This window comes from Astatotilapia calliptera, chromosome 17 (genome assembly GCF_964374335.1).
Source record: "Astatotilapia calliptera chromosome 17, fAstCal68.1, whole genome shotgun sequence".
Taxonomy (NCBI): Eukaryota; Metazoa; Chordata; class Actinopteri; order Cichliformes; family Cichlidae; genus Astatotilapia; species Astatotilapia calliptera.
Window position 1 is genome coordinate 16,874,436 of NC_137438.1, and position 20,459 is coordinate 16,894,894.

General features: G+C 38.4%; 1 protein-coding gene across 1 annotated transcript in view; it reads left to right on the forward strand.

Moving 5' to 3' along the window:
• The first annotated feature begins 11,598 nt into the window (after nt 1-11,598).
• Nucleotides 11,599-20,459, forward strand: part of LOC113008784 (ephrin-A2-like) — a 69,493-nt gene continuing 60,632 nt past the window's right edge. The window contains exons 1-2 of the mRNA XM_026146527.2: nt 11,599-12,033; nt 13,175-13,364. Coding sequence (XP_026002312.2) covers nt 11,982-12,033; nt 13,175-13,364 — 242 coding nt within the window. The 5' untranslated portion in view covers nt 11,599-11,981. The remainder of the gene's footprint in view (nt 12,034-13,174; nt 13,365-20,459) is intronic.

Consider the following 20,459-nt stretch of genomic DNA (forward strand, 5'->3'; position numbering starts at 1 on the left):
AGAAAGACTGATTTTACAAGGGCAGATAAAACTTTGTAGCCGTATAAATGTCTGTAATAAATAATAAAATTATTAATAATAAAAAAGTTGGACAGTAGTTTAGTATTAAAAACCTGTTCGAATGTTTGCGTGCTATGTTTAAGAACAGAAAAGAGCTACTATTTTTGGCCTATGTGTAAGTTAACAGACTTATCAATATGACACTGATATAGTCGACACCTTCATAACTTATTACTATCATAGGTTTGAGGAGTCTTTCAGCAATGATGGCACTTTTTTCCAAAGAGACTGGTCAGTTGTCCGAGATCAATAGATGTAATTCTATACCTGCTCCAGAGCAGGTGAAGTTTGAGAAGGAGATTGAATGGAGGGAGACGGACAAAAAGGACGAGACAAACAAACCTAAAGACAGGACTGACTTAACTGGGAGACATAAACTAGAAATACTGATAAACTCAAGAGCACAAGCAAACTGAACTAGAAAATAGAAGACACACACAGAGAAGATAATAATGAATAAAATAGACTCAAAATTGTGTAAACAGAAAACACTGGGTCAGTAATCCAGGTAATTTTCACTTCAGCCACAGTTTATTAATTTAAGTATTTATTTGTATTATATGTTGTTTTCCTTAATATGTCAATATAGTGAACTTGGAAAGTGTTAACTGAGGTTCCATGCAGTCTGATTTTTAAAAATGTGTTTATTTTTTTCTCCATGAGAAGTCAGACCCTTCTGAAAGATTAAATTCACTGTCCACACTTACATTAATTATTCATGATTTCTTAGACTTTTCCCATTCAAATTTGAAAGAGTTTTTTCTGTGGGTTTACCAGTCAAAATGTGAAATTCTTTTTGAAAATAATATCCTCTCTAAAGACAGGGACTGTCCATACTATGAACTATTTGTTTTTAAATAAATGGTAAATGGTCTGGTTCAGCAGCACTTTTCTACAACTTTCCTATTTTTTAATCTATGCTTAAGTGCTCTGACAGTCCCACACATGCATCCTTCGATTGACGCATCACAGAAGGAGCAGCCAGGATCAGTAGATGACCTGCTCTACTACCAAGTCATTACTGCTTATCCAGGTCCAAATGAATGAATGTGTCGAAAAGATTAGAACAAAATACATGATTTTAGAGCAACCCTGAATTTGTTGGATGAAAATATTAAGCAAAGAACAACAGTGCTCACTGTTGGGTTTGATAATATGTGCCACACCCAGACAAGTCATATAGTCTAAACATGTATGTCATTGTTTTTGGTTAGGGTTTTTTTTTTTTTAGGTATATACCTTATTTTTGGCACTCAGATATATATATCCTTATATGCTGCCATGATTATTTCCCGCTCATGATTTGGATTTCTTCTGTTAGTGTATACTGGCCTTTGTTGAATATGAACCTTGTTAATCCTTGTTTTTATTTTAAGCCTGTGTTCTATTGTCATATATTCACCATAGATATGGTTTGTTTGTGTAAAGTGCTACAGCCTGAAGATAACCTCCTGGCTTCTTCCAACAGGAAGAGGTGTGCTGATATATTCACACAATGTATAGAATCATCTATAGCTCAGGTAATAGCATTTTTCTAGTCTTAGTAATCACCCAAAGCACTCCAGACTACGAGCCAGATTTTACCCATCTTCATCTAGCTCATATGATTAACTAATTCGGAATCACCAGTTAACTCAAAACATGGCTTAAGACAAGGGAGGGAGGGAGCAAATCCCATACAAGTGCAGGGAGATCATGCAAATGTTTTACTTCTGATATTTATCTAACGGAAAAAGCAACTGAAATGTGAGAGCAATTCTGTGGAACTCCATAATCAACTTAAGTGTTTGGAACCGCCCAAGACTGTCATAGTCAGGAAAGGTGTGGTGTTTTTCCACTTCAAAACAGGTGTGTCTCTATGAGTCATCATGCTACAAAACCAGTTTTTAATAGCACTGAGTTCCTACCTTAGGGCAGATACTGCCGTTGGAAATTTGGATTGGTTTAGCTAGGGAAAAAAAAGAATGTTGGCTGCAGAATACAGAAATAAAAGCAGCTGAAGAAGAGTTTTTGGCATGGTTAGATTGTTTTTGTCAAAACACAGGGAGGGGCCAGTCAACCAGGTTCAGTGTTCTCACGTCCTGTTCCAGGAAGTTTCACAGCGTTTGTAGATTGTCAGTGAATAGATTTGTAGTTTATTGTATGTTCATGTTAAAGCTTTTACAGTTTTGCCAGAAGGTTGTAATTTTGACAAAAGGAACAAGATGACTAGGTACAAATTTCAACCAGCGAGTATTGAGATATAGGTATTTGGCTATGCAGAGTAAAGCACTCTCAAGTAAAGGAGTATGCATATATGAAATTTTCTACACTGTGATAAACCCTTGCATGCAATACGTTTGTTCCTGTTCCTGTATTTTCCTGGTATAAGTGCAGTAGAAAAACTGGGTACAAAAGTGCTGTATAGGAACCAGTCCATTCAATAATTCAGTAATTCATCTGGCAAAATAAAATCAGTTTACACTATTAACACTGTATAGGAAACCCTTCTAGGTGTGCAATCAAGGGGAGATTCGAGAACTGAAATCGGGACCAGTTTAACAACAAAAAGGTGGGAAGCAGCAACCTATGCAAATCAGTGACAGAGAAATGAACAACTGAAATACCACCTCTCACCCCCTTACCCACCCCAGTTGCTTATCATGTGGTTTATGGTGTTGTGATGTGGATATGTGTGTGCTCTCTTTGTTTTCTGTTCTCATGCTGACCTCCCATAAGGAGCCCAGCAGAAATAAAAGCAATTAATTATTTGATTAATTAATTGATCGATAAATACACTCACATCTATTAATTTTAAACTAAACAACAATACACAATAAAATAACAACCACAAGCTACAAAACTTGATGGCACAAGGATGGACAGCAATGGGAAAGGCATGGTTAGCAACAATACTGAGCTATAATACTCAGGCCTAGAACGTATCCCCTACACCAGTATCACCAGTCTTGTGCTGTCCAGTTTTGGTGAGCACATATTGCTTGTAGCCTCAGATTCTTGTTTTTAGCTGACAGGAGCATTACCCCGTATGATCTTCCACTGCTATAGCACATCTGCTTCAAAGTTTGATCTTTTGTGTATTCAGAGAAGTGATTATTTAACTACTGTTGCCTCTCTATAAGCTTAAAGTGGATGAGCATGTCTGGCAAAACAACCACACATTCAAAGTCCAGTAAAATCTCCTTTCTTCGTCCTTTGTACCAGGTTAGATCATTACATGCATGTTAGCTGGCTGAAGCAATTATAAGTATGCATGAGGATTCTGGCAGTGAATTGTTGTGTTCTGTACAGGGGCTGGTTGAAGTGGGTCAGAAATCATAGGATAGAGTCATATGTTTCAGACTGGTTGAGAAAATAGTGCTTCAGTTGACTGGGTTTAAAGTGTTTCACCTACCAGTTAGCGAAGAGCTGTTTACTGTCATCAAGGGATAGTACCACAAACAACAGGCTGGTGAGCTACTTATGCTTGTGCTGTGGTGGCTCCCTCTGTGAGTTCCGGAGAAGACAATAGTTATAAGATACAAAAAGCTAAAGTGAAACTAAGTGTTAAAGTAAAGTTAAAAGATGCCGCTGCATTTTTTTGAAGACTGCACACATACACATTTGCGTAGGTTGCACACTCCCTCATTTCAGAGTGCTTCACTCTGCATAGCCAAATACCTTTGCAAATGACACAGTCACAGACAGAGACGGGGTGGTGTTTTCTTTCACTTGAAAACAGGTGTGTCTGTATGAGTCATGGTCCCAGAAAATAAAAGTGTCTATAACGTCAGTTAATGTCTATCTTAAACATCTACTTTCATGAATTCTGCATGAAAAACAATTAACAAAAGACTATCAATGGGAATAAAAAACACTTTTCACTGACCTATAACAGGATGGTAAACGTATTAGAAAGTCAACTAGGCAGCCAGAGTCTGGAATGTCTGCTGGTGACTACCCATCAAAGCAATATGCAAAAGTGAATTCCTTCCTGTATGGACATGCTTTTAGACATTCACTGTTAAATGAATGACTAAGTTAAAGGAGGGGGGGGGGGGGGGGGGGGGGTTCTTGCTGCCAAAAAGTCCGCTGAATCTTTGGGAGGACATAAACAAAAGGTTTTTGTGCCAAATGCTGATCACACACTGAGTCAAACAGTCAAAATTAAGGTAAAAAAAATTGTCTCAGAATCAGTTTCCTCACCAAATCCAGATTTTGTGCCTCCATTAACTACACTAAGATTGCTGTTGCTCTTTTGTAACCTATGGCCATTGGTATTTGTAATTTATAAATATTATATCATTATTATTTATTATTCATAATGGTCATGATCAGAAGAAGAAGAATTTATTAATTATAATACATTGGGAATCTGCTTTATCACAGTAGCTAAAATATGAAAAAAATGAAATAAAAATAAAACGACTGACTGAATAAAATCATGTATAATTAAGTGCATGGCCAAAAACAAACACATGCTGAATTTCTCAGTAAGTCGTCAAGTAATGTTGGGAAATTTTTAATGGAACCAGAATGGTTCCACAACAAACATGAAAACACAGGGTGTAAGGACGGAGAGGTGTGTCTGTCTGGTTTTTCAGGTTAGGCTTCTCTGTTATGTCCCTGATCTTCTTCCTTTGTCCTCTAAGCTCCCTCCCCACTCGAGCTTTTACAACATTGCCTCTATAGTTTAAAGAAACCTGTTGTAGATTACAATGAGAAATTACATGAGCCATTCAAACAAAGACGATGTCTTTCACAGAAGACTAGAGAACCTGTAAATTTTGTGTCGTTTTGGTAGTTTTACAACATTATTTGAAAACAATGAAGTGATGATTCATGTAGAAATATACTTTACTGTAGCTAAATTATAAAACACTTAGTTCTGCTAGACCACATTATCAATAAAAGTGCCAAGTATTTTATAAATGAACTATAATGGCAAAAAGACTAAAATATCTGTGTATGTATATAAAACATTATAAATAAATGCATATGTTAGAATTAAAAAAAAAAAGCAAGCACACTGTATTATTAATTAATTAATTATTAATCCTTATGATTAATTGCAGAACCCACAATATGTTTCTGTGTCACGTTACCAGCTTTATAGTTGTGTGGACTGAATTAATGTGATGTTTAGTTACACAACCACACAAAGGGGCGACCGTGGCTCAGTGGGTTGGGAAGCGCATCTGTAACTGGAAGGTCGCCGCATTTTGCAAAAACAAACCAAGAGTTTCTCACAGCAGAGGAACGGGATATTCTTCGATGGCCAAGTGTCTTGTTCTCACCCCAATAGACTATGCTATTATTTATTAAATAAAAAAAAAACTATGTAGAAAGACCCACAACAACCAGTAGCTTAAGGTGGCTGTGAAAAAAAAGACCATACATGACTGAACATGTATTACTTGTTTGGAAACCATTCAGATGCCATGTTAACAGTTCACTGGAATTCTCTTCTGTGGGAAAGAACAAAGCTGTGACAGGTTGGTTGTTAAGTCTTGTTGTTTTTATGTAACATAACACTCATTTCCAAGAAGGAAGTGGCTCAGCAGTCAATTCCATTTAATTATATCTCTTCTGTAGAAGCCACACCACAAACTGCATCAGCTAATAAAATAAAATAAAAAAACACACAAAAATATCAACACTGTCTGGGTGCAGCGGAATCATGCTTAACCAGCATGTATGTGTCATCAATGGAAGTCCCCCAGTGTATGATAGTGCCCTGGTTTAACCTCCTAAGACCCGAACTCTTCCACGGCATGCATTCTTAATTTCTCTTTGATATTTGGGCTGATTGGGACCTGATGAATGTAAAAACAAAGAATTACCAGATTTTTTTTTTACCTAATTTTTGTTTCTAAGAAAAATGAGAGCCACATGTGAGGATATTCATTTAAAATTGTGGTAGAACAGTTGCAGTATAATGTCCTCGTAAGTGGATTTCAGGCCCTTGTAGAGCAAGATTTAGTATTTTGGTCTAATTAACCCAAAAGGTGATGTCGCCAGGTCCTAGGAGGATAATGATGAAATAATATGGGAAATGAATATTAAGTCTTATCTGTACAACTATATATATTTTTAAATGTATGTGCAAAAATCTTTATGCATGTTATTCTTTTCAGCTCCATGTCTACTGTATAAATACATATATGATTACATACATATATACACAAGAGTGTGTCTGTGTGTAGTGTATATGGCTGAGTCTGAGGTTTGCTGTGTCTTGACTCCTGTGGGACATTGTCATGGAGGACGGAGGGTTGCCACTCCGTACCAAGCTTAACTGGTTGTTGGTGCTCTCCAGTTTCTTTGTCTTCTCCTCTCTTATTACGAGTATGAGTTTTTTATAATCTGGTAGGACATTGCTAATGACTTTAATTTCTGTATTTTTAAAAGCCAGCTGTCAATAAGCTTGAGTGGGATCTTTAGTTCAGGTCAAAACGTCATTCATATTTTTAAAACAAATGTAGAAATGAAAAAGATTTTCACTTTGGTTCTGAATGCTGAAATGAACAAGGGAGTTGAGGGAGTGAAAATAAACCCTACATATATTAAGTGAAAGTTTTTAGTGCGTGTATAGCACCATCTTGTGCCAGTACAAAATGCGACGTCACTGGATTCATTTGGTGCACCAGTAGTACACTGGACTGGCAAGCTGGAATCAGACAGTGTTTGATTTTTCAGCAGAAAACTGACTGAATTTTTGATTGGTAAATTTACATATTCCTTCATTTTTCTACTCATTTATTCACTGAGGTTGTCAACCTGCAAATTGCTCTTTAAATCTATTTTCTAAATCGTTGTCCTCAATAGGATCAGATATGAGAATTAAGCAGGAGATACTCATTCCCTGACCACAAGCAAGTGCCTTCCCGGAGAATTCTAAAGAAAGACATCAATCCCATAGTGCCGACTGACATTGATATTTTACATTACTGCCATCTTGTGATTGTCTCTTGAAGTCAGCTAGACCAACAGCTATTGAACTTGCTGCTCTATCATTTTTGTGGGTGTGTTTCCTGTTGAAGGCTGGAACAAAGGCAAGGTGAGAGGGTGGCTGCTTTTTATGTCTACTAGCATATGCCCATTATAAATAAACCTGTCCTCTTTAACAAGAGACTGAAAAGACCTCGGTGTGTTAGAAGTTGCCCCTGTCTCTGCTTTGACATCAGTTACTATTTGTGCATTATCGTGTACATGCACAGATGTGTATGTGCAAATGAAAGTAGAGAGGCAAATTACTCTGTATTTTTTCATCTCAAGTAATGCAAACATGTCAACATGCTTAAGAACAGTGTTTAAAAAAAACACACATAAGAAATTACAGGCAGGCATAGATTTTGCAGTCAACAACTGTTCATGGTAAATGACATAGTAAAAAACAGATACAGCCAAACCAAGACGCATGGTTAAACTTTAAGTTTTTACATTTACATAGTCTCTCTAAAAACATACTTAACTGATCCAGCTGCGTGTCCAATATGCAGATAAATAAGTGGTGAGGTTTTGTTTAAAACACCATGCCTGCATGTCTACATCAATATGAAGAATAATTCATGGGAGAATAAAGAAACATGACAAAAACTAGCCACTTGCCAAGGAACAACTGGAAGAACTGACCCAAGCAGTCCTTCTTCCAAAGACGGTGGCTGTCATGAAATGCAAGAGACACCAATGAAACTCAGCATGTGTGGCTAAAGGAAACAAAGCAGCTGACCAGGCAGAAAAAAATGGAGGTCTTGATGGAAGAATAGTGGCACCAGCAAAACTCTGCCAGCTTTTAATCAAGCAAGTGCGTGTCAATAAAAAGCTAACTCAAAGAAATATGGAGGAGTTGTGGTAGCACATTGTGAGTAACCACGAAGCTGAGTGTGTCACCTGTAATGACCACAACTCGAAACAGGTGTTCCATGGGAAGATTTTTGGTCCCAGATGCCCCATTCAAGGACATTGCCACTGATTTTACTGACATGAGAACACAGAACAAAGGGATACCAATATCTACTGGTAATGGTGGACAGATTTACCGAATGAGTGGAAGCAATTCCCTGCGAGAAAGAAGATGCAAAGACTGTAATAAAGTGGCTGAGGAATGAATCAATAGCCAGATATGGAGCGCCAAGAATCAACAGGTAATGCATCACATTTCAATAATAAGCATCTATCAAAGTTGAGAGAGCACTAGGCATAACAGACCGATTTGGGGCAGTATATCATCCGGCATCTCAGGCCATTGTAAGAAAACCAAACCCTGAAAAGACAAAATGCCAAAATACGTATGCCACTACACTACAATGACACGGGTAGATGCATTACCATTGGCATTTATGTTTTTGGGATTCACACCACATAAGTAGACAAATTTGACAACACATTAACTGATGACATTGGTGTGAATTTTAAGAGACTGTGAGGCCTGTGTTTGAAAAACACGGAAAGGATTTCAGCGAGACATCTGCAACAGTCTAGTTCATCCACTAGCTGTACAAGGGATTTGTTATAATTGTCTTGTAATATTGTCCAAATTTATAATCTATGGTGTTCTAATTATTTTATACGTTAATTTCAAATGCACAAGACTATAAGGTTATTCCTCTAGGATCTCCAAAGCGGGAGGTTACTTTTAAATGACTGAAGTGCCTAAAGCATTTGCGTTTTATGTTTGTAGTTTTCACAGTGTTAAAAAAAATTAATTAAAAAAGCAAAGCGCCTTTCTTGAAGAAGCAGTGCTGTGTTGTCATTTTGGAGATACAGTAAAAACTCGCCCTAGCCCGCACTGGTGAGAAGCTGCTGGTAGAAGCTGCAGCAGTGAGTGGCAGTACAGCGGTGAGACGCAAGAGGGCGCCATCACACAAGCTCACTGTTCACAAACAGCCAAGCACAGCAGCAGCAACGCTGGGTAACTGGATTAATGTGAAAATTAACAAACGGTAGTGTTTAAAGTAGAATAAGAGTGGTTAAATTCAAGTTTAAAGATCCACAATAAGTTTCTATAACACATTTGTCAAAGGTTACTTAATTTCTACAGTGTTTCAAAGTGATGCTTTGTAGTTTAGGAAAGAGTTTTGTGTGTTTGCTTAAGGTCAAACTATATGTGAAGTTTACAAAGTTCTTTAAGTTAAAGTACATCTGTATTAAGAGTGAAGCTCAGTACAGCTAAAGTATACAGTAACAGTAATCCCAAAGTAATACTTGAGATACATATAATAAGTTACAAATTTAAAGAAGTATTTTGAAATTTAAACATAATGCATTGACTGACATTTAACTAGACTAACAAGATGGTTGACAATGATCATGAAGAGCACTGTGCTGTTCCACCTACTGACTGAAGCAGAAGACAATGATGCTGAGCAACTTATAAAACGGCAGACCGTTAGTTACTCTTTCGCTTTTACAAACTGAAAAGGGTAAAAAGCTTCAAGAGAAGAAACTTGAAAATCTCCAATACATATATGCAGTTGTTTTTGGAAAACGGAGATATGAAGCAAAGTAATATTAAGAAAAGAAGTTTCAGAGAATGAACTGAATGAGCTGATTAACAACGCAAATGTCACCTGCGAAGATGTACAAACCATTTATGAACAAATACACCAAATACGAACCCCTGCTGCAGACGCAAGGCACAAAATAGATGCATGTACATCACTTTCCTCATTCATTGTTAAAAGAGCTGAAAAACAGCCAAAGGCCCGATGCTGGGCTGTGCTTAGGATCTGAAAGTATTAAAGCAAGGTCAAAATCGCGAAGGTCTAAAAGTGGTTCAGGTCAGTCATACTCACAAACAAGCGATGGAAGCAGAGGTTGAAGTAGCTGCATTTCAAGAAATATTAGCAGTCATGGAGGAGCAAGAAAGGGAAGCAGCTGAACTACAAAAACTGGAACATGAAAACTTGGAAAGGCAGCAAGCAATGGAAACGCAGTGCAGAGAGATCGAACGCTTGGAAGAGGTTAAAAAATTGAATGCTACAAGAGCTAAAGCAAAAGTTTATGAGGAAGGGGAAAGAACAGGCATGTTCAGCAACAAAAGTCCCCTTAAGCTCCTTAATAAACAATTTAAGGAGTGGACTAAACTCGCTTTATACACACGACTGCACCCCCGCCCACCAGAGCAACACCATTGTAAAGTTCGCAGATGACACTACTGTGGTGGGGCTCATATCTGGGGGAGATGAGTCTGCCTACAGAGATGAGGTGGAGCGGCTGTCTTCATGGTGCAAGGATAACAACCTTCTCCTAAACACGAAAAAGACCAAAGAACTCATAATTGACTACAGAAGACACAAGACAGAAATCCAACCACTAATCATCAGCGACGACTATGTGGAGAGGGTGGCAGACTTCCGCTTCTTGGGAGTCAGCATAGAGGGAAACTTATCCTGGAGTGTGAATACCTCTGAGCTACTGAAAAAGACACAACAGAGACTGTACTTTCTGAGAGTGCTTAGGAAGAACAACATCACACAGAGACTGCTGGTGTCTTTCTACAGAGCCTCCATCGAAAGCATACTAACGTACTGCATAGGCATATGGTACGCTAGCTGCACAGTGGCTCAGAGGAAAGCACTCCAGGGAGTAATCAACGCTGCCCAAAGGACAATCGGCTGCCCTCTCCTCAAACTGAAAGACCTACACAGTTCCCGCTGCCTCAAAAGAGCCCATAACATCATAAAGGACACCTCACACCCTGGACACTCCATGTTCGAACTGCTGCCTTCAGGTAAACGATATAGAACAACATACACAAGGACTAACAGACTCAAACACAGTTTCTACCCAATTGCAATATCATGTCTCAATGCTACTAAAAGTAGATGACTTTCATTGCCCCTGTTGTCATTTGTGCCCTTGATGTTGGAATGCTTTCAGACATGTTTTGTTGGATGTGCTAACAAATTGACTGAGTGATTGATTGTTTGAGTGATATATCAACTAGGTCGTATGTTGAGTGTCTGTATGGGGCCTTAGGCCTGGATTGCTTGGGTGTATTTACTGTATGAGAATACTATATTTTATATGTATTTCTATCTTTTATATCCTATCTATTATAGTTTTTAAGTATTTATCTTTCGTGATGTTGCACTGACCGGAGACATCTTTCAATTTCATTGTACTTGTGACAATGACAATAAAGAATATTCATTCATATTCATTCATTCATATTCATTCAATTCGTAGGAACACACAGGAATTGGCTGAGACAGTAAATAAGCTTCTCTCCATGTCAAAGCAGAAACCCTCCGCAACAACAGTCCTCTCCTGAAAATGCTTTCAACATAGGGGACACAGTATCACAGAAAGCAGCCCCCATAAAAGTCAGGGCAGCCGGCACCACCCCTCTGAGCTCGGCAGGAGAGGACAGTGGATAATTTTGACTTAATCGATTCAACTACCTGAGCAAAAACAGTCGAGCCTCTGAGTCATGAGCACATCTTGGGCTCCAACGAATTGCAGGGCAGCTGTGTGTTCTCTTAAAAGGCACCCCTGCTTATCCAGTGCTGTTCCGACCAGGTCTGCTGACATGGTGGATAGATTATATAGTCAAGTTTTAGCAAACAACATGTGTAGGACTCAAGTGCCAGACACAGGCAGGACAGAGAGCAGTGGAGTGCAGCTTGAGATTCTTCATTCACTTCGAGAACTTGAACATGAATTAACTTAGGTGAGCTCTACTCACTTTAAAGAAAAGCAAACATAGAAACTAATTTTACTTAAACAAAAGGCTGAGCTCAACTGAATCCAATTAAAATGGAGAGAGACACACATGAGGAGCGGAGGATGGTAACGAGAGACCAGGAGAGATCTGTGAGAGGAGATTACAAGTTAGACTGGGCAGAGAATCCAGGAGATGAGTTAGGTAATATTATCCAGAGGATTATCAAGAGAACACCTTTACTTGAGATCCAAGCTAGTGGGGAAGGGGGAGGATGCCAGAAAACCTTGAATCCATGAGGCGGCTGGTGGTGGGTGGACAGGCAGGTGAGCATGGGCATGCACTGAAGAGCAGCGACAATATTCACTTGGCCTGGATCTTCTGACCCTCCAGAGCAAGCCTTGCCATGTATGCATGTTTTTAAGCAGTGACAGAAAACAAATGCCACTGACTTTGGACATACATCAGATTTTTATCGTTAATAGTTTTTTAGAGCATCATGTTCAAACACTGTCTCAGATATCAATGCAGCATTTTATGACCGAACCAATGAAAGAGTGAGCTGTGAGTAGGAGAACGCTGTGAAGCAGAAGCTCCGCCCTCTGGGAGTCATTCCGAATAACAGTTAGTAGTTGAGCCCCGGTAACCAAACCGAACGCTCCTCCTGCTGGTTCGTCTAAATTTTCGCTGCTTTGTTCTTTTTGTGTCTGGTCCAAACCGTTCGACACGGCTCACTGTGGAGAGAGCGAAAGAAGAGCGCTTACCTCGAAAAGTTTTCTTTGACGAGAAAGAGCGGGTCCAGTTCTACTGCGGATTGACGGCGAGGTCTTTAACTTAAAGCAGCTCCAAACAAACCTAGAAAACTAGTGAGGTCTTTGCAAAGGGAAAAGTGGATGAGCAGCTCCTCTGTCATATTTCAAAGTTTGTTAGACAGCAGCAGACTGTAAAAGTATTCAGCATTACATAAAAGACGCAAAAAAGGCATGAATCCTTAATGAGAACTCCGGGGAGTGAGCAGACTCTCCAGACTTGTGCACTGCGCAATAAAGTGGGACTGAGTTCCAGGCAGAAAGCTGGAGAGCAAGACGTATATGGACTGATTGGCTGTGTGGACGCTGCCCTGGTGTGATGCTCATTTGGTTCTGTTTGAGTGAAAATGAAACTTTGGGACAGTTTGTCCCATTGGACCCGAATTTGGGACAGTTTAACGGCTTTTGCGGTCAAGCTTTAGCCGTGGACATTTTTTTTTCTTCCTCAAACAAGAGGCAGTTGATGTCGTCGCATATCAATATGAAATGGATTATTATCAGTTTGTTTTCTTGGAAATAAATTCAGTTAAAGCTTTGAGAGCGGGAATATGCAGCCAGTGAATATTGAGTATTGATCTTACGTGGATATAAAGTGCACAAATTCTCTTTGCTTTTCCTTGAAAACCCTGGTTCGGGGAATTCTCTCTGCGGGTCTCAGTGCGCTCAGAGCTCAAAGAAGAGACGCGGATGTTCGCTTGGGCGCAGCGTGCAGCGCCGCTGCACATGGAGCGCTCGGGGCGGCCGCCGCTGATGTTGCTCGGTCTGCTACTCCAAATCTGTTCCGCCGTTACCACTGATCGCATGAACTCCGACCGGTACGCGGTCTACTGGAACAGCTCCAACCCTAGGTAAGACCCAGACTGGGCTTTTACACAGAGTGGGTATTGAGTAGAACACGGGAAGTGCCAGAAATCATCATTAAAGGAGGGGAAATAAATGGGACTCAATATTATAATGATCCTTTGCGCAGTCGGTGGACATAGTTTGTAAAAAGCAAACAAAACAAAACGCTTATGTTAACAAAGCTAACAAATGTTAGCTTTGTTAATGAAAGCGAGTAGCAGCAGCATGGCAGGGCTGCATGTTGAACTGTCCGAGGTCACACAGCCAGAAAGTGAGTCCATTATCCGCATCTGAAAACTTTCTGGGGCTGTAACAGAAACGTTTGTCAAAAGGGAGCAAAACGGTTAGAATCGTAAAATTTGTCTCAAACAAATGACACTGTTCAGTAGATCAAGATTTTTAATAAATAAACCGCAGGTGCGCTTTCAACATCCATACTACCGTCATCCAACATCCATTCTCCTAGTCTTCTGACAGAGAGCACAATGCCAAATGAGCTACATAAAATATATATCAAATAATTCGTGTATGCCGAGAGTGAAGGCTGAGCTGATAAACTAAAGGAATTTTGTAGAATGTGCACATGTAATTTCTAACGACTGTCCATGGAGCTTAATATAAATTTTGTTGCCGCAATGTCAGCAACCTCAAAGAAAAAAACGTAATAAAATAAAATGCCAGTGAAAGCTATTCTCGGTTCAAGGGGTCTCTAAATTTCTTTGTTTTGGTTTTTTCAATATTTAGTTTACAGAGGAATCAAACCATTTGACTCTGCAATAACAAGATGTGTTCTGTGTTCTGCTGTGTAATCAGCAGCTGTTTTGTTAGATGTGATCTTTTCTTCTGCAGGATTATACAGACCTCCTTAGATCTCTTTCGCTTTTCAGCAGTTGGTTGGACAAAATATCTGAACATATGAAATGCTTTAAACATTTTCTGACATTTATTAACAACATGATTCATGATAATTGTTGTCAGTATAACTTTTTTTTCTTTCAATCAGTCATTCCTCAATGAAAAACAAGACAAGAGAAACAAGAGAATCCACTGCAGCTTTGCGGTTGACAAGTTAAAGTTGACACCTTGTAATCCAAATATTGGATTACAGTAAACACGATAATCAAAAAACTGAAATTTTGGTCACAATTTTGTTTTAAAGATGTGAGTAATGATAGGGGTATTATAAAAGTCTGCCTGTGTCAAAAACAATTTTGATCTAAATACAAGTCTAAATAATCACAGTTTCTATTTTCATCTCCTTTGATGTTTTTGCTTTCACACACGAAATTACATGTGAACTCAAATCTTAATGTGCTTTTCACTGATGGTTGTACAAAAATTACGTTTGGGGAAAGTAAATTTGTTATATAATTTAAAGTTTTGAAAAAAATATATGGACTGAATAACTTAAAATGAAAGTTGCAGACAGTGAAATGTCTTTCTCTGAGAAAGGTCACATAACCTTAATGTTAGAAATAACTGCAGTTACCACAAAATACAGACAAAGAAAAGAAACAGACATCCTAAATGAATGTGTTAAATGTCCAGAGTGGTAAAACTGACCCTGATTTGACTAACTGTGGAATAATTTCTCAAGTTGTTTTTCAGTAACATTTTCAAGACTTAGGTGTATTATGTGCCTGGCAGCAGAGCATTGATGACTGTCCATTCTGTCTTCTGATTGGCTAAATGGTATCTGAACAAAGCAATAGCAACGTGCAGTGTTCGCAAATCATTGTAATATTTTAGGGATTTATTTTCATTTTGAGGTGTAAGAGAAAGAAAAATGTTCAGATTTTACTTTTGTAAATTAAAAAATGAAGAGTTTAAGAGATGCTGAACAGAAATGTTATTGAAGAGGAAACATGTCTCACATTTCAGTTCTCAAAGAGAGCCTGTAGCAGGAAAAGCTCTTAGATTCCAGCCTCATAACATGTTTCCATATGCACATGCTGTTTGCATCTGGAGGACCATATCTCAGGTTTCCAAGTGCATGATCTGCGCTTTAGTGTCCTTATAATATTCCTCTAATAATTGAGGAGTAATATTCCAGTTTGGCCAGTTTATTATAATTTATGCTTTCACTTGAATACCAAAATATTTTAAGTGATTCCTTTAATTTGAAAGGTCTCAAAGTGTACAGTTCTGTGAATTTAACTTTGATCTAAATATCACTTAAACAGTTGAGGTGTAACAGTAAACATGACATCTAGGAGACAAGGTTGGCCAATGACAATATGGCGTGTTCACACTGCAGAGAAAGATTTCAGTGACGATGGAAAATTACAGAACAAAACGCCTTCACTTCTTTCTTTGTAGAAGGGAATTTATTACATGTACAAATATGTGCACTTTTCCCACATGTTCCAGATGTGATTGAAATTTTGCCAGAGTTGATATTCTGGCATGTTTTGGGGAATCGCAGCTTTGCTGAGCCAAGAATGACATCAAGGCTTTTGTTCAGTTTGTTTGAAAAGACATCCCCAAAAGTTCCACATCTTGGGGGGCAAGAATCTGAAAATGTTTGAGAAATTTCCACAATTTTATAGGAAAAAATAAGAAAATATTCCTCAGCATTTCCTCTCTTGGCTCTTTTGGTTATTGATAACGAAGTGTTTTCATCTCCAAATATCATTCGTTATCAAACTTTTAGTTTTTTAGAAGATTAAGTCATATTTTCTGTCCTTCCAGAAAATCTGACATTCATTTGCTAAGGTAATCAGAGGAACATGTGTGCTAACATTTGTACTAGTAATTTATTAACAGTTCACGTTATTAATCTCCGTTTTGGTTTTTCTTTCAATTTTTTGTAAATTAAACATCAAAACAATAAATGTCCAGTGCAACCTTGTTGATGTCTTTTCATCCATTCACAATTCCAAAATCACAAATATTCAGTTTACAATTACATGACACAAAGACAGGAGAACAAAGAAAAACAGGAAATTGTGTCATCTGAGAGGCTGGAATACTGCAATATTCAGTCTTTACTGGCTAAAAACTGATCGAAATAATCAAATGCTTTTTTGTCAACTGATAAGTAAAATTTTTTCATCAAATAACACTTGCCGAACGTCCCGTGGTGTAATTAGTATGCAACACGAACGCTAAAACAAAAGTGGACGTCGAGGCGACGACATACCTGCTGCTCAGTCTGTGACTTTTTGTCAGACTTGGGGACAACTGTGGGCTTTTTGTAGCCATTTCCCTCAATGCCGGGTTTCAAAAATGTCCTTTCACTTCAGCTCTCATGACTCATCGAGTGACGCTACTGATTAGTCAGTTGGTGGCATGCAGTCTGACGACGTCACATTTATTATCTACCTTAAGACCTGGATGACCTCAAATTCCCTGCTTCTAAAATCAGAAAAAACTGAGAATATTGTACTTGGGCCTTAAACATGGTATCTAACTAGGTATCTAACTAGATACTGACTTTAAGTGAGATTACTTTGGCCTCCAGTAACACTGAGGAATCTCGAGTCATTTCATGTATTATCTTGAAGATATGTCCTCTAGCTGACCAAGCGACTATTTTTTTTTTAACCACTCACAACCAGCCAAGGGAATGTTCATTTTTCTTTGGCAAGCAACAGTTGCCAGGCAGTCGCCAATTGGCCTCTATGCCTGTGTGACAGAGGCCTAAGTTCAGAATCAGAAATGGAGCATGTGGAGTGAATGGGCGACCAACTCTGACAGGGGGGGCTCAGATCAAACACAAAAAAAACAAAAAAACAAAAAAAACCCCACATATGTGACCTTCTTGAATAAACCTGTACACTGTGCAACCTTTACAGGCTACATAACAAATTTAAGAATAAAGAACCTGCTTTAAATGGCATCATGATACAGTTTGCATAATTATAACCATACACTCACAATGGAATTAGTAAGTGAGGGAAGCTATGAAGAGAAGTGGAAAGACAGTTGGTCCAGATGACATACCTGTGATGTGAAGAGCTCTAGGAAAGAGGGCAGTTGGCTTTTTAACTAGATTAAGACAGTCCAGGAGATTGAGAGGATCCCTGACGAATGTACTGCTATAGAGTTTGAGAACAAGGATGATGTGAAGAGCTATAGTAACTACAGATGCATAAAGCAACTTGGAGTTAGTATCTTTTCCAAGGATATTTGGCATGCAGGGATCGAACCACCAACCTTCCTGGTAGTAGATGACCTGTTCTACCTCAGTTACAGAGAGGTGACTGTCGTATAGTTTCATGTGGAGAGAGAACAAGAACTGTGGCCAACTACTTGTGTTTAAATAGTGTCTATATGACATGAGGGGTACTTCTGAAAGTCTGACCTGTGAAGGATCATAAGCTCCAAAAATAATGTCATTGTCAATCATGCTAGTTACCTCGATTGCTGTAGAAGCACTAAAATACTGAACCATTAACTTGAGCTGCAGTAACTTATTGGCAATGTTGGTCTTTAAACATTTCTTTAACAAATGTAAAAATGTATCAGTACACGCTTTTTCAACAACAGTATTCAGCTGATGAGGTGCAGTCACCAGGATCCCCAAAGCTCATCAATAACACAAATGCTGCCTATGTTTATTATTATAAAAATATTATAAATAAAGGCAATTATTATTAATATGAGGTGTTTAGTACAATCAGTATTATAAATTAAGATATGTTAAAAGAGGAAAAATGAATAATCTAAAGATTAATCCATTAACGTTGTTGCTGGATAAGACGAGAGACAAGCTCCTCTTGTTAAACATAGAATATAACTGCTATGAAACTTTAGATGCTAGTTCAACCTGACTTAATAGTTGTAATTTTTGGTCTGTTGTGTTCTCAGCTCACTGAATCCTTTTGTGTAGATTTGCTGCAGTTTTCTGTAACCACACTCTCTCCTCATACTGATGTGAATAGGCGATATGGCCTAAAATCCATATCACAGTATAATTTGAAGCATGTGCGGTAACGATATATTTGCGATATATTTTCTTCTGTATAACGTACTTTACACAATATAAGGCACACTTAAAATCTTATAATTTTCTCAAAAATCGACAGTGTGCCTTATGTATGAATTCTGGTTGTGCTTTCTGACCTCGAACCAATTTTATGTAGTAAACGTAATAAGTAATCTGGGTCCTAAACACTGTCTTCTTCAGGTCCCAAAGTCAAACGAACACTGCAGCATCACTGAGAGTGAAAAACTGTCTTAATTCTTTCATCTTTAATAAAATAATCAGCGTTGCTGCTTTACCAGGTGTAACAATTAAGTTTAACATCCAGGCATCCATGAAAACAGAATTTATTAAATTCAACGCAGTTAGAAGTTAACAGGAAGTTAGCTCGCTAGTTTCCACCTAAACATGATATAGCATGTTCTGACTGAGAAATTTCTGAAAAAATAACATAAATGAAGACAGAAAACTAAACAGCGGTGACTTTTGTAGGATTACTGAAGTCGGACTAGCTGGTATATAATGTTGTGCTACGTGATTGCTAGCAAAACAGCTACATTAGCATAACATTAGCACAGTGAAGCTGAAAGATGAATGCTAACTTTTTTCCACGTGATAAAAGTTAACGTGAGGGTTTCTGGTGGTTAGGGACAAATGCAATTGCATGGCAGGATGCTATAAACGGACCAAACTTTGACCAAAACAGGCGCAGCTTGATGACGCCATCAACATGCGCTATCGCAGTAGAGCGGTATAGTGAAAATCTCTACCGTTGGCCAAATTTATATCGTTTCTAGCCTATACCGTTTATACCGCCCACCCTTAGTGGAAAGCACTTTCAGTGCTCAATTAGAGTAAAAAAAGGCATAGATTATCTGAGCACCAAGGTTCTTCTTTCCTTAATTCACATGAATACTCCCTCATATATTTTTTCATGTTAGGTTGTTGCCTGTTAGTCCTTCTCTCTGCCTGGTGGAGGAGAAAGGGGAGGTTTTGTTCAGTGAAACAGAAATTTATTTCTGCAGCAGCCATTTTCTTTTGTCACTTAAGTCTAGGCTCAGCCCCTTGTCGTCTCCTTGTCTCCCCTAACCCCTAGCTGTTGCCTTTACCCCAGTGTCCAGGAGGGGGGCGGCGGCAGAAATATATTTTCCATAATGAGTAAAACTGCAAACTTCCCCAAACTACATTCTTAATCAGTAGTAAGCTCATCATATTTTACAAATTCAGTAAAATAGAACCGGGGAATCTGCAGATCATGTTTTGGTTTTCAGTTTTTGACAATTCCCTCAAAATTCAGCCGGACACACAGGTGGGGGTCATGTTACTTGGAACACTAGAAAATTAGTGTAGGTTTAAAAAGGTTTAGAATTAACAAAATAAAATCCCAAAACTTCAGAATACTGGAATATGTGGACATATTCAATATGCTACCAAAGGTACCAAGCTTCGTATTCTGTTCTCTGCATAAATCAAGGCTCTGAAATGGAGACTGTAATTGTAAAATATTTTAAAATTTGACAGATTTTATTTACACATATACATTCAGAGTCTAGGATGCTTAAGCTTTAAGTCTGGTCTTCTGTGTTTCAGCTTGCAGAAACATTTAATGTTACAACAGAGACTGACAAATTGATAGTACAGGTTTATTTAGAATTCTATCTTTGCAAAGTGCTTTGCTAATTCAAATTAAGTGAAAAAAGTGGCGTCCGTGAAGAAAAAGTAATGTAAATACACTGAAAAGGTCAGTATTGAAGCCACGGTGCTGTCTAAAGTATGTCACATAATGAGATGGTGTCGGTACAATGGGTCTCATTTGGCGCTTTATAGGTACTCTATTTTTTCATCTTCAGTAAAGGTTGGGGTTGTGTTGCTGTTTGTCAGACAGATGTGTATTTTACCTCAAAAATCATTTGTTGTACTTAAACATTTTAGTTACACTCAGTTTATAATTTCATCAGTGGACACTAGTTAGACCCAGCCTACGTCGGGGTCTAACTAGACCATTGCAACATGAAAGATTAAAGCCTGGTGTTTGGAGCCCTAATAATAAAAACATTATCGTTTGTTTTGTATGCCAGGAAATTGGCATACTTCTTCCAGGTTAATGTTGAGGTCTGTCAGCAGTGATGAGAGCGTTGCCAACTGTCCATGCAGCAGGAAACATGCCTCAATT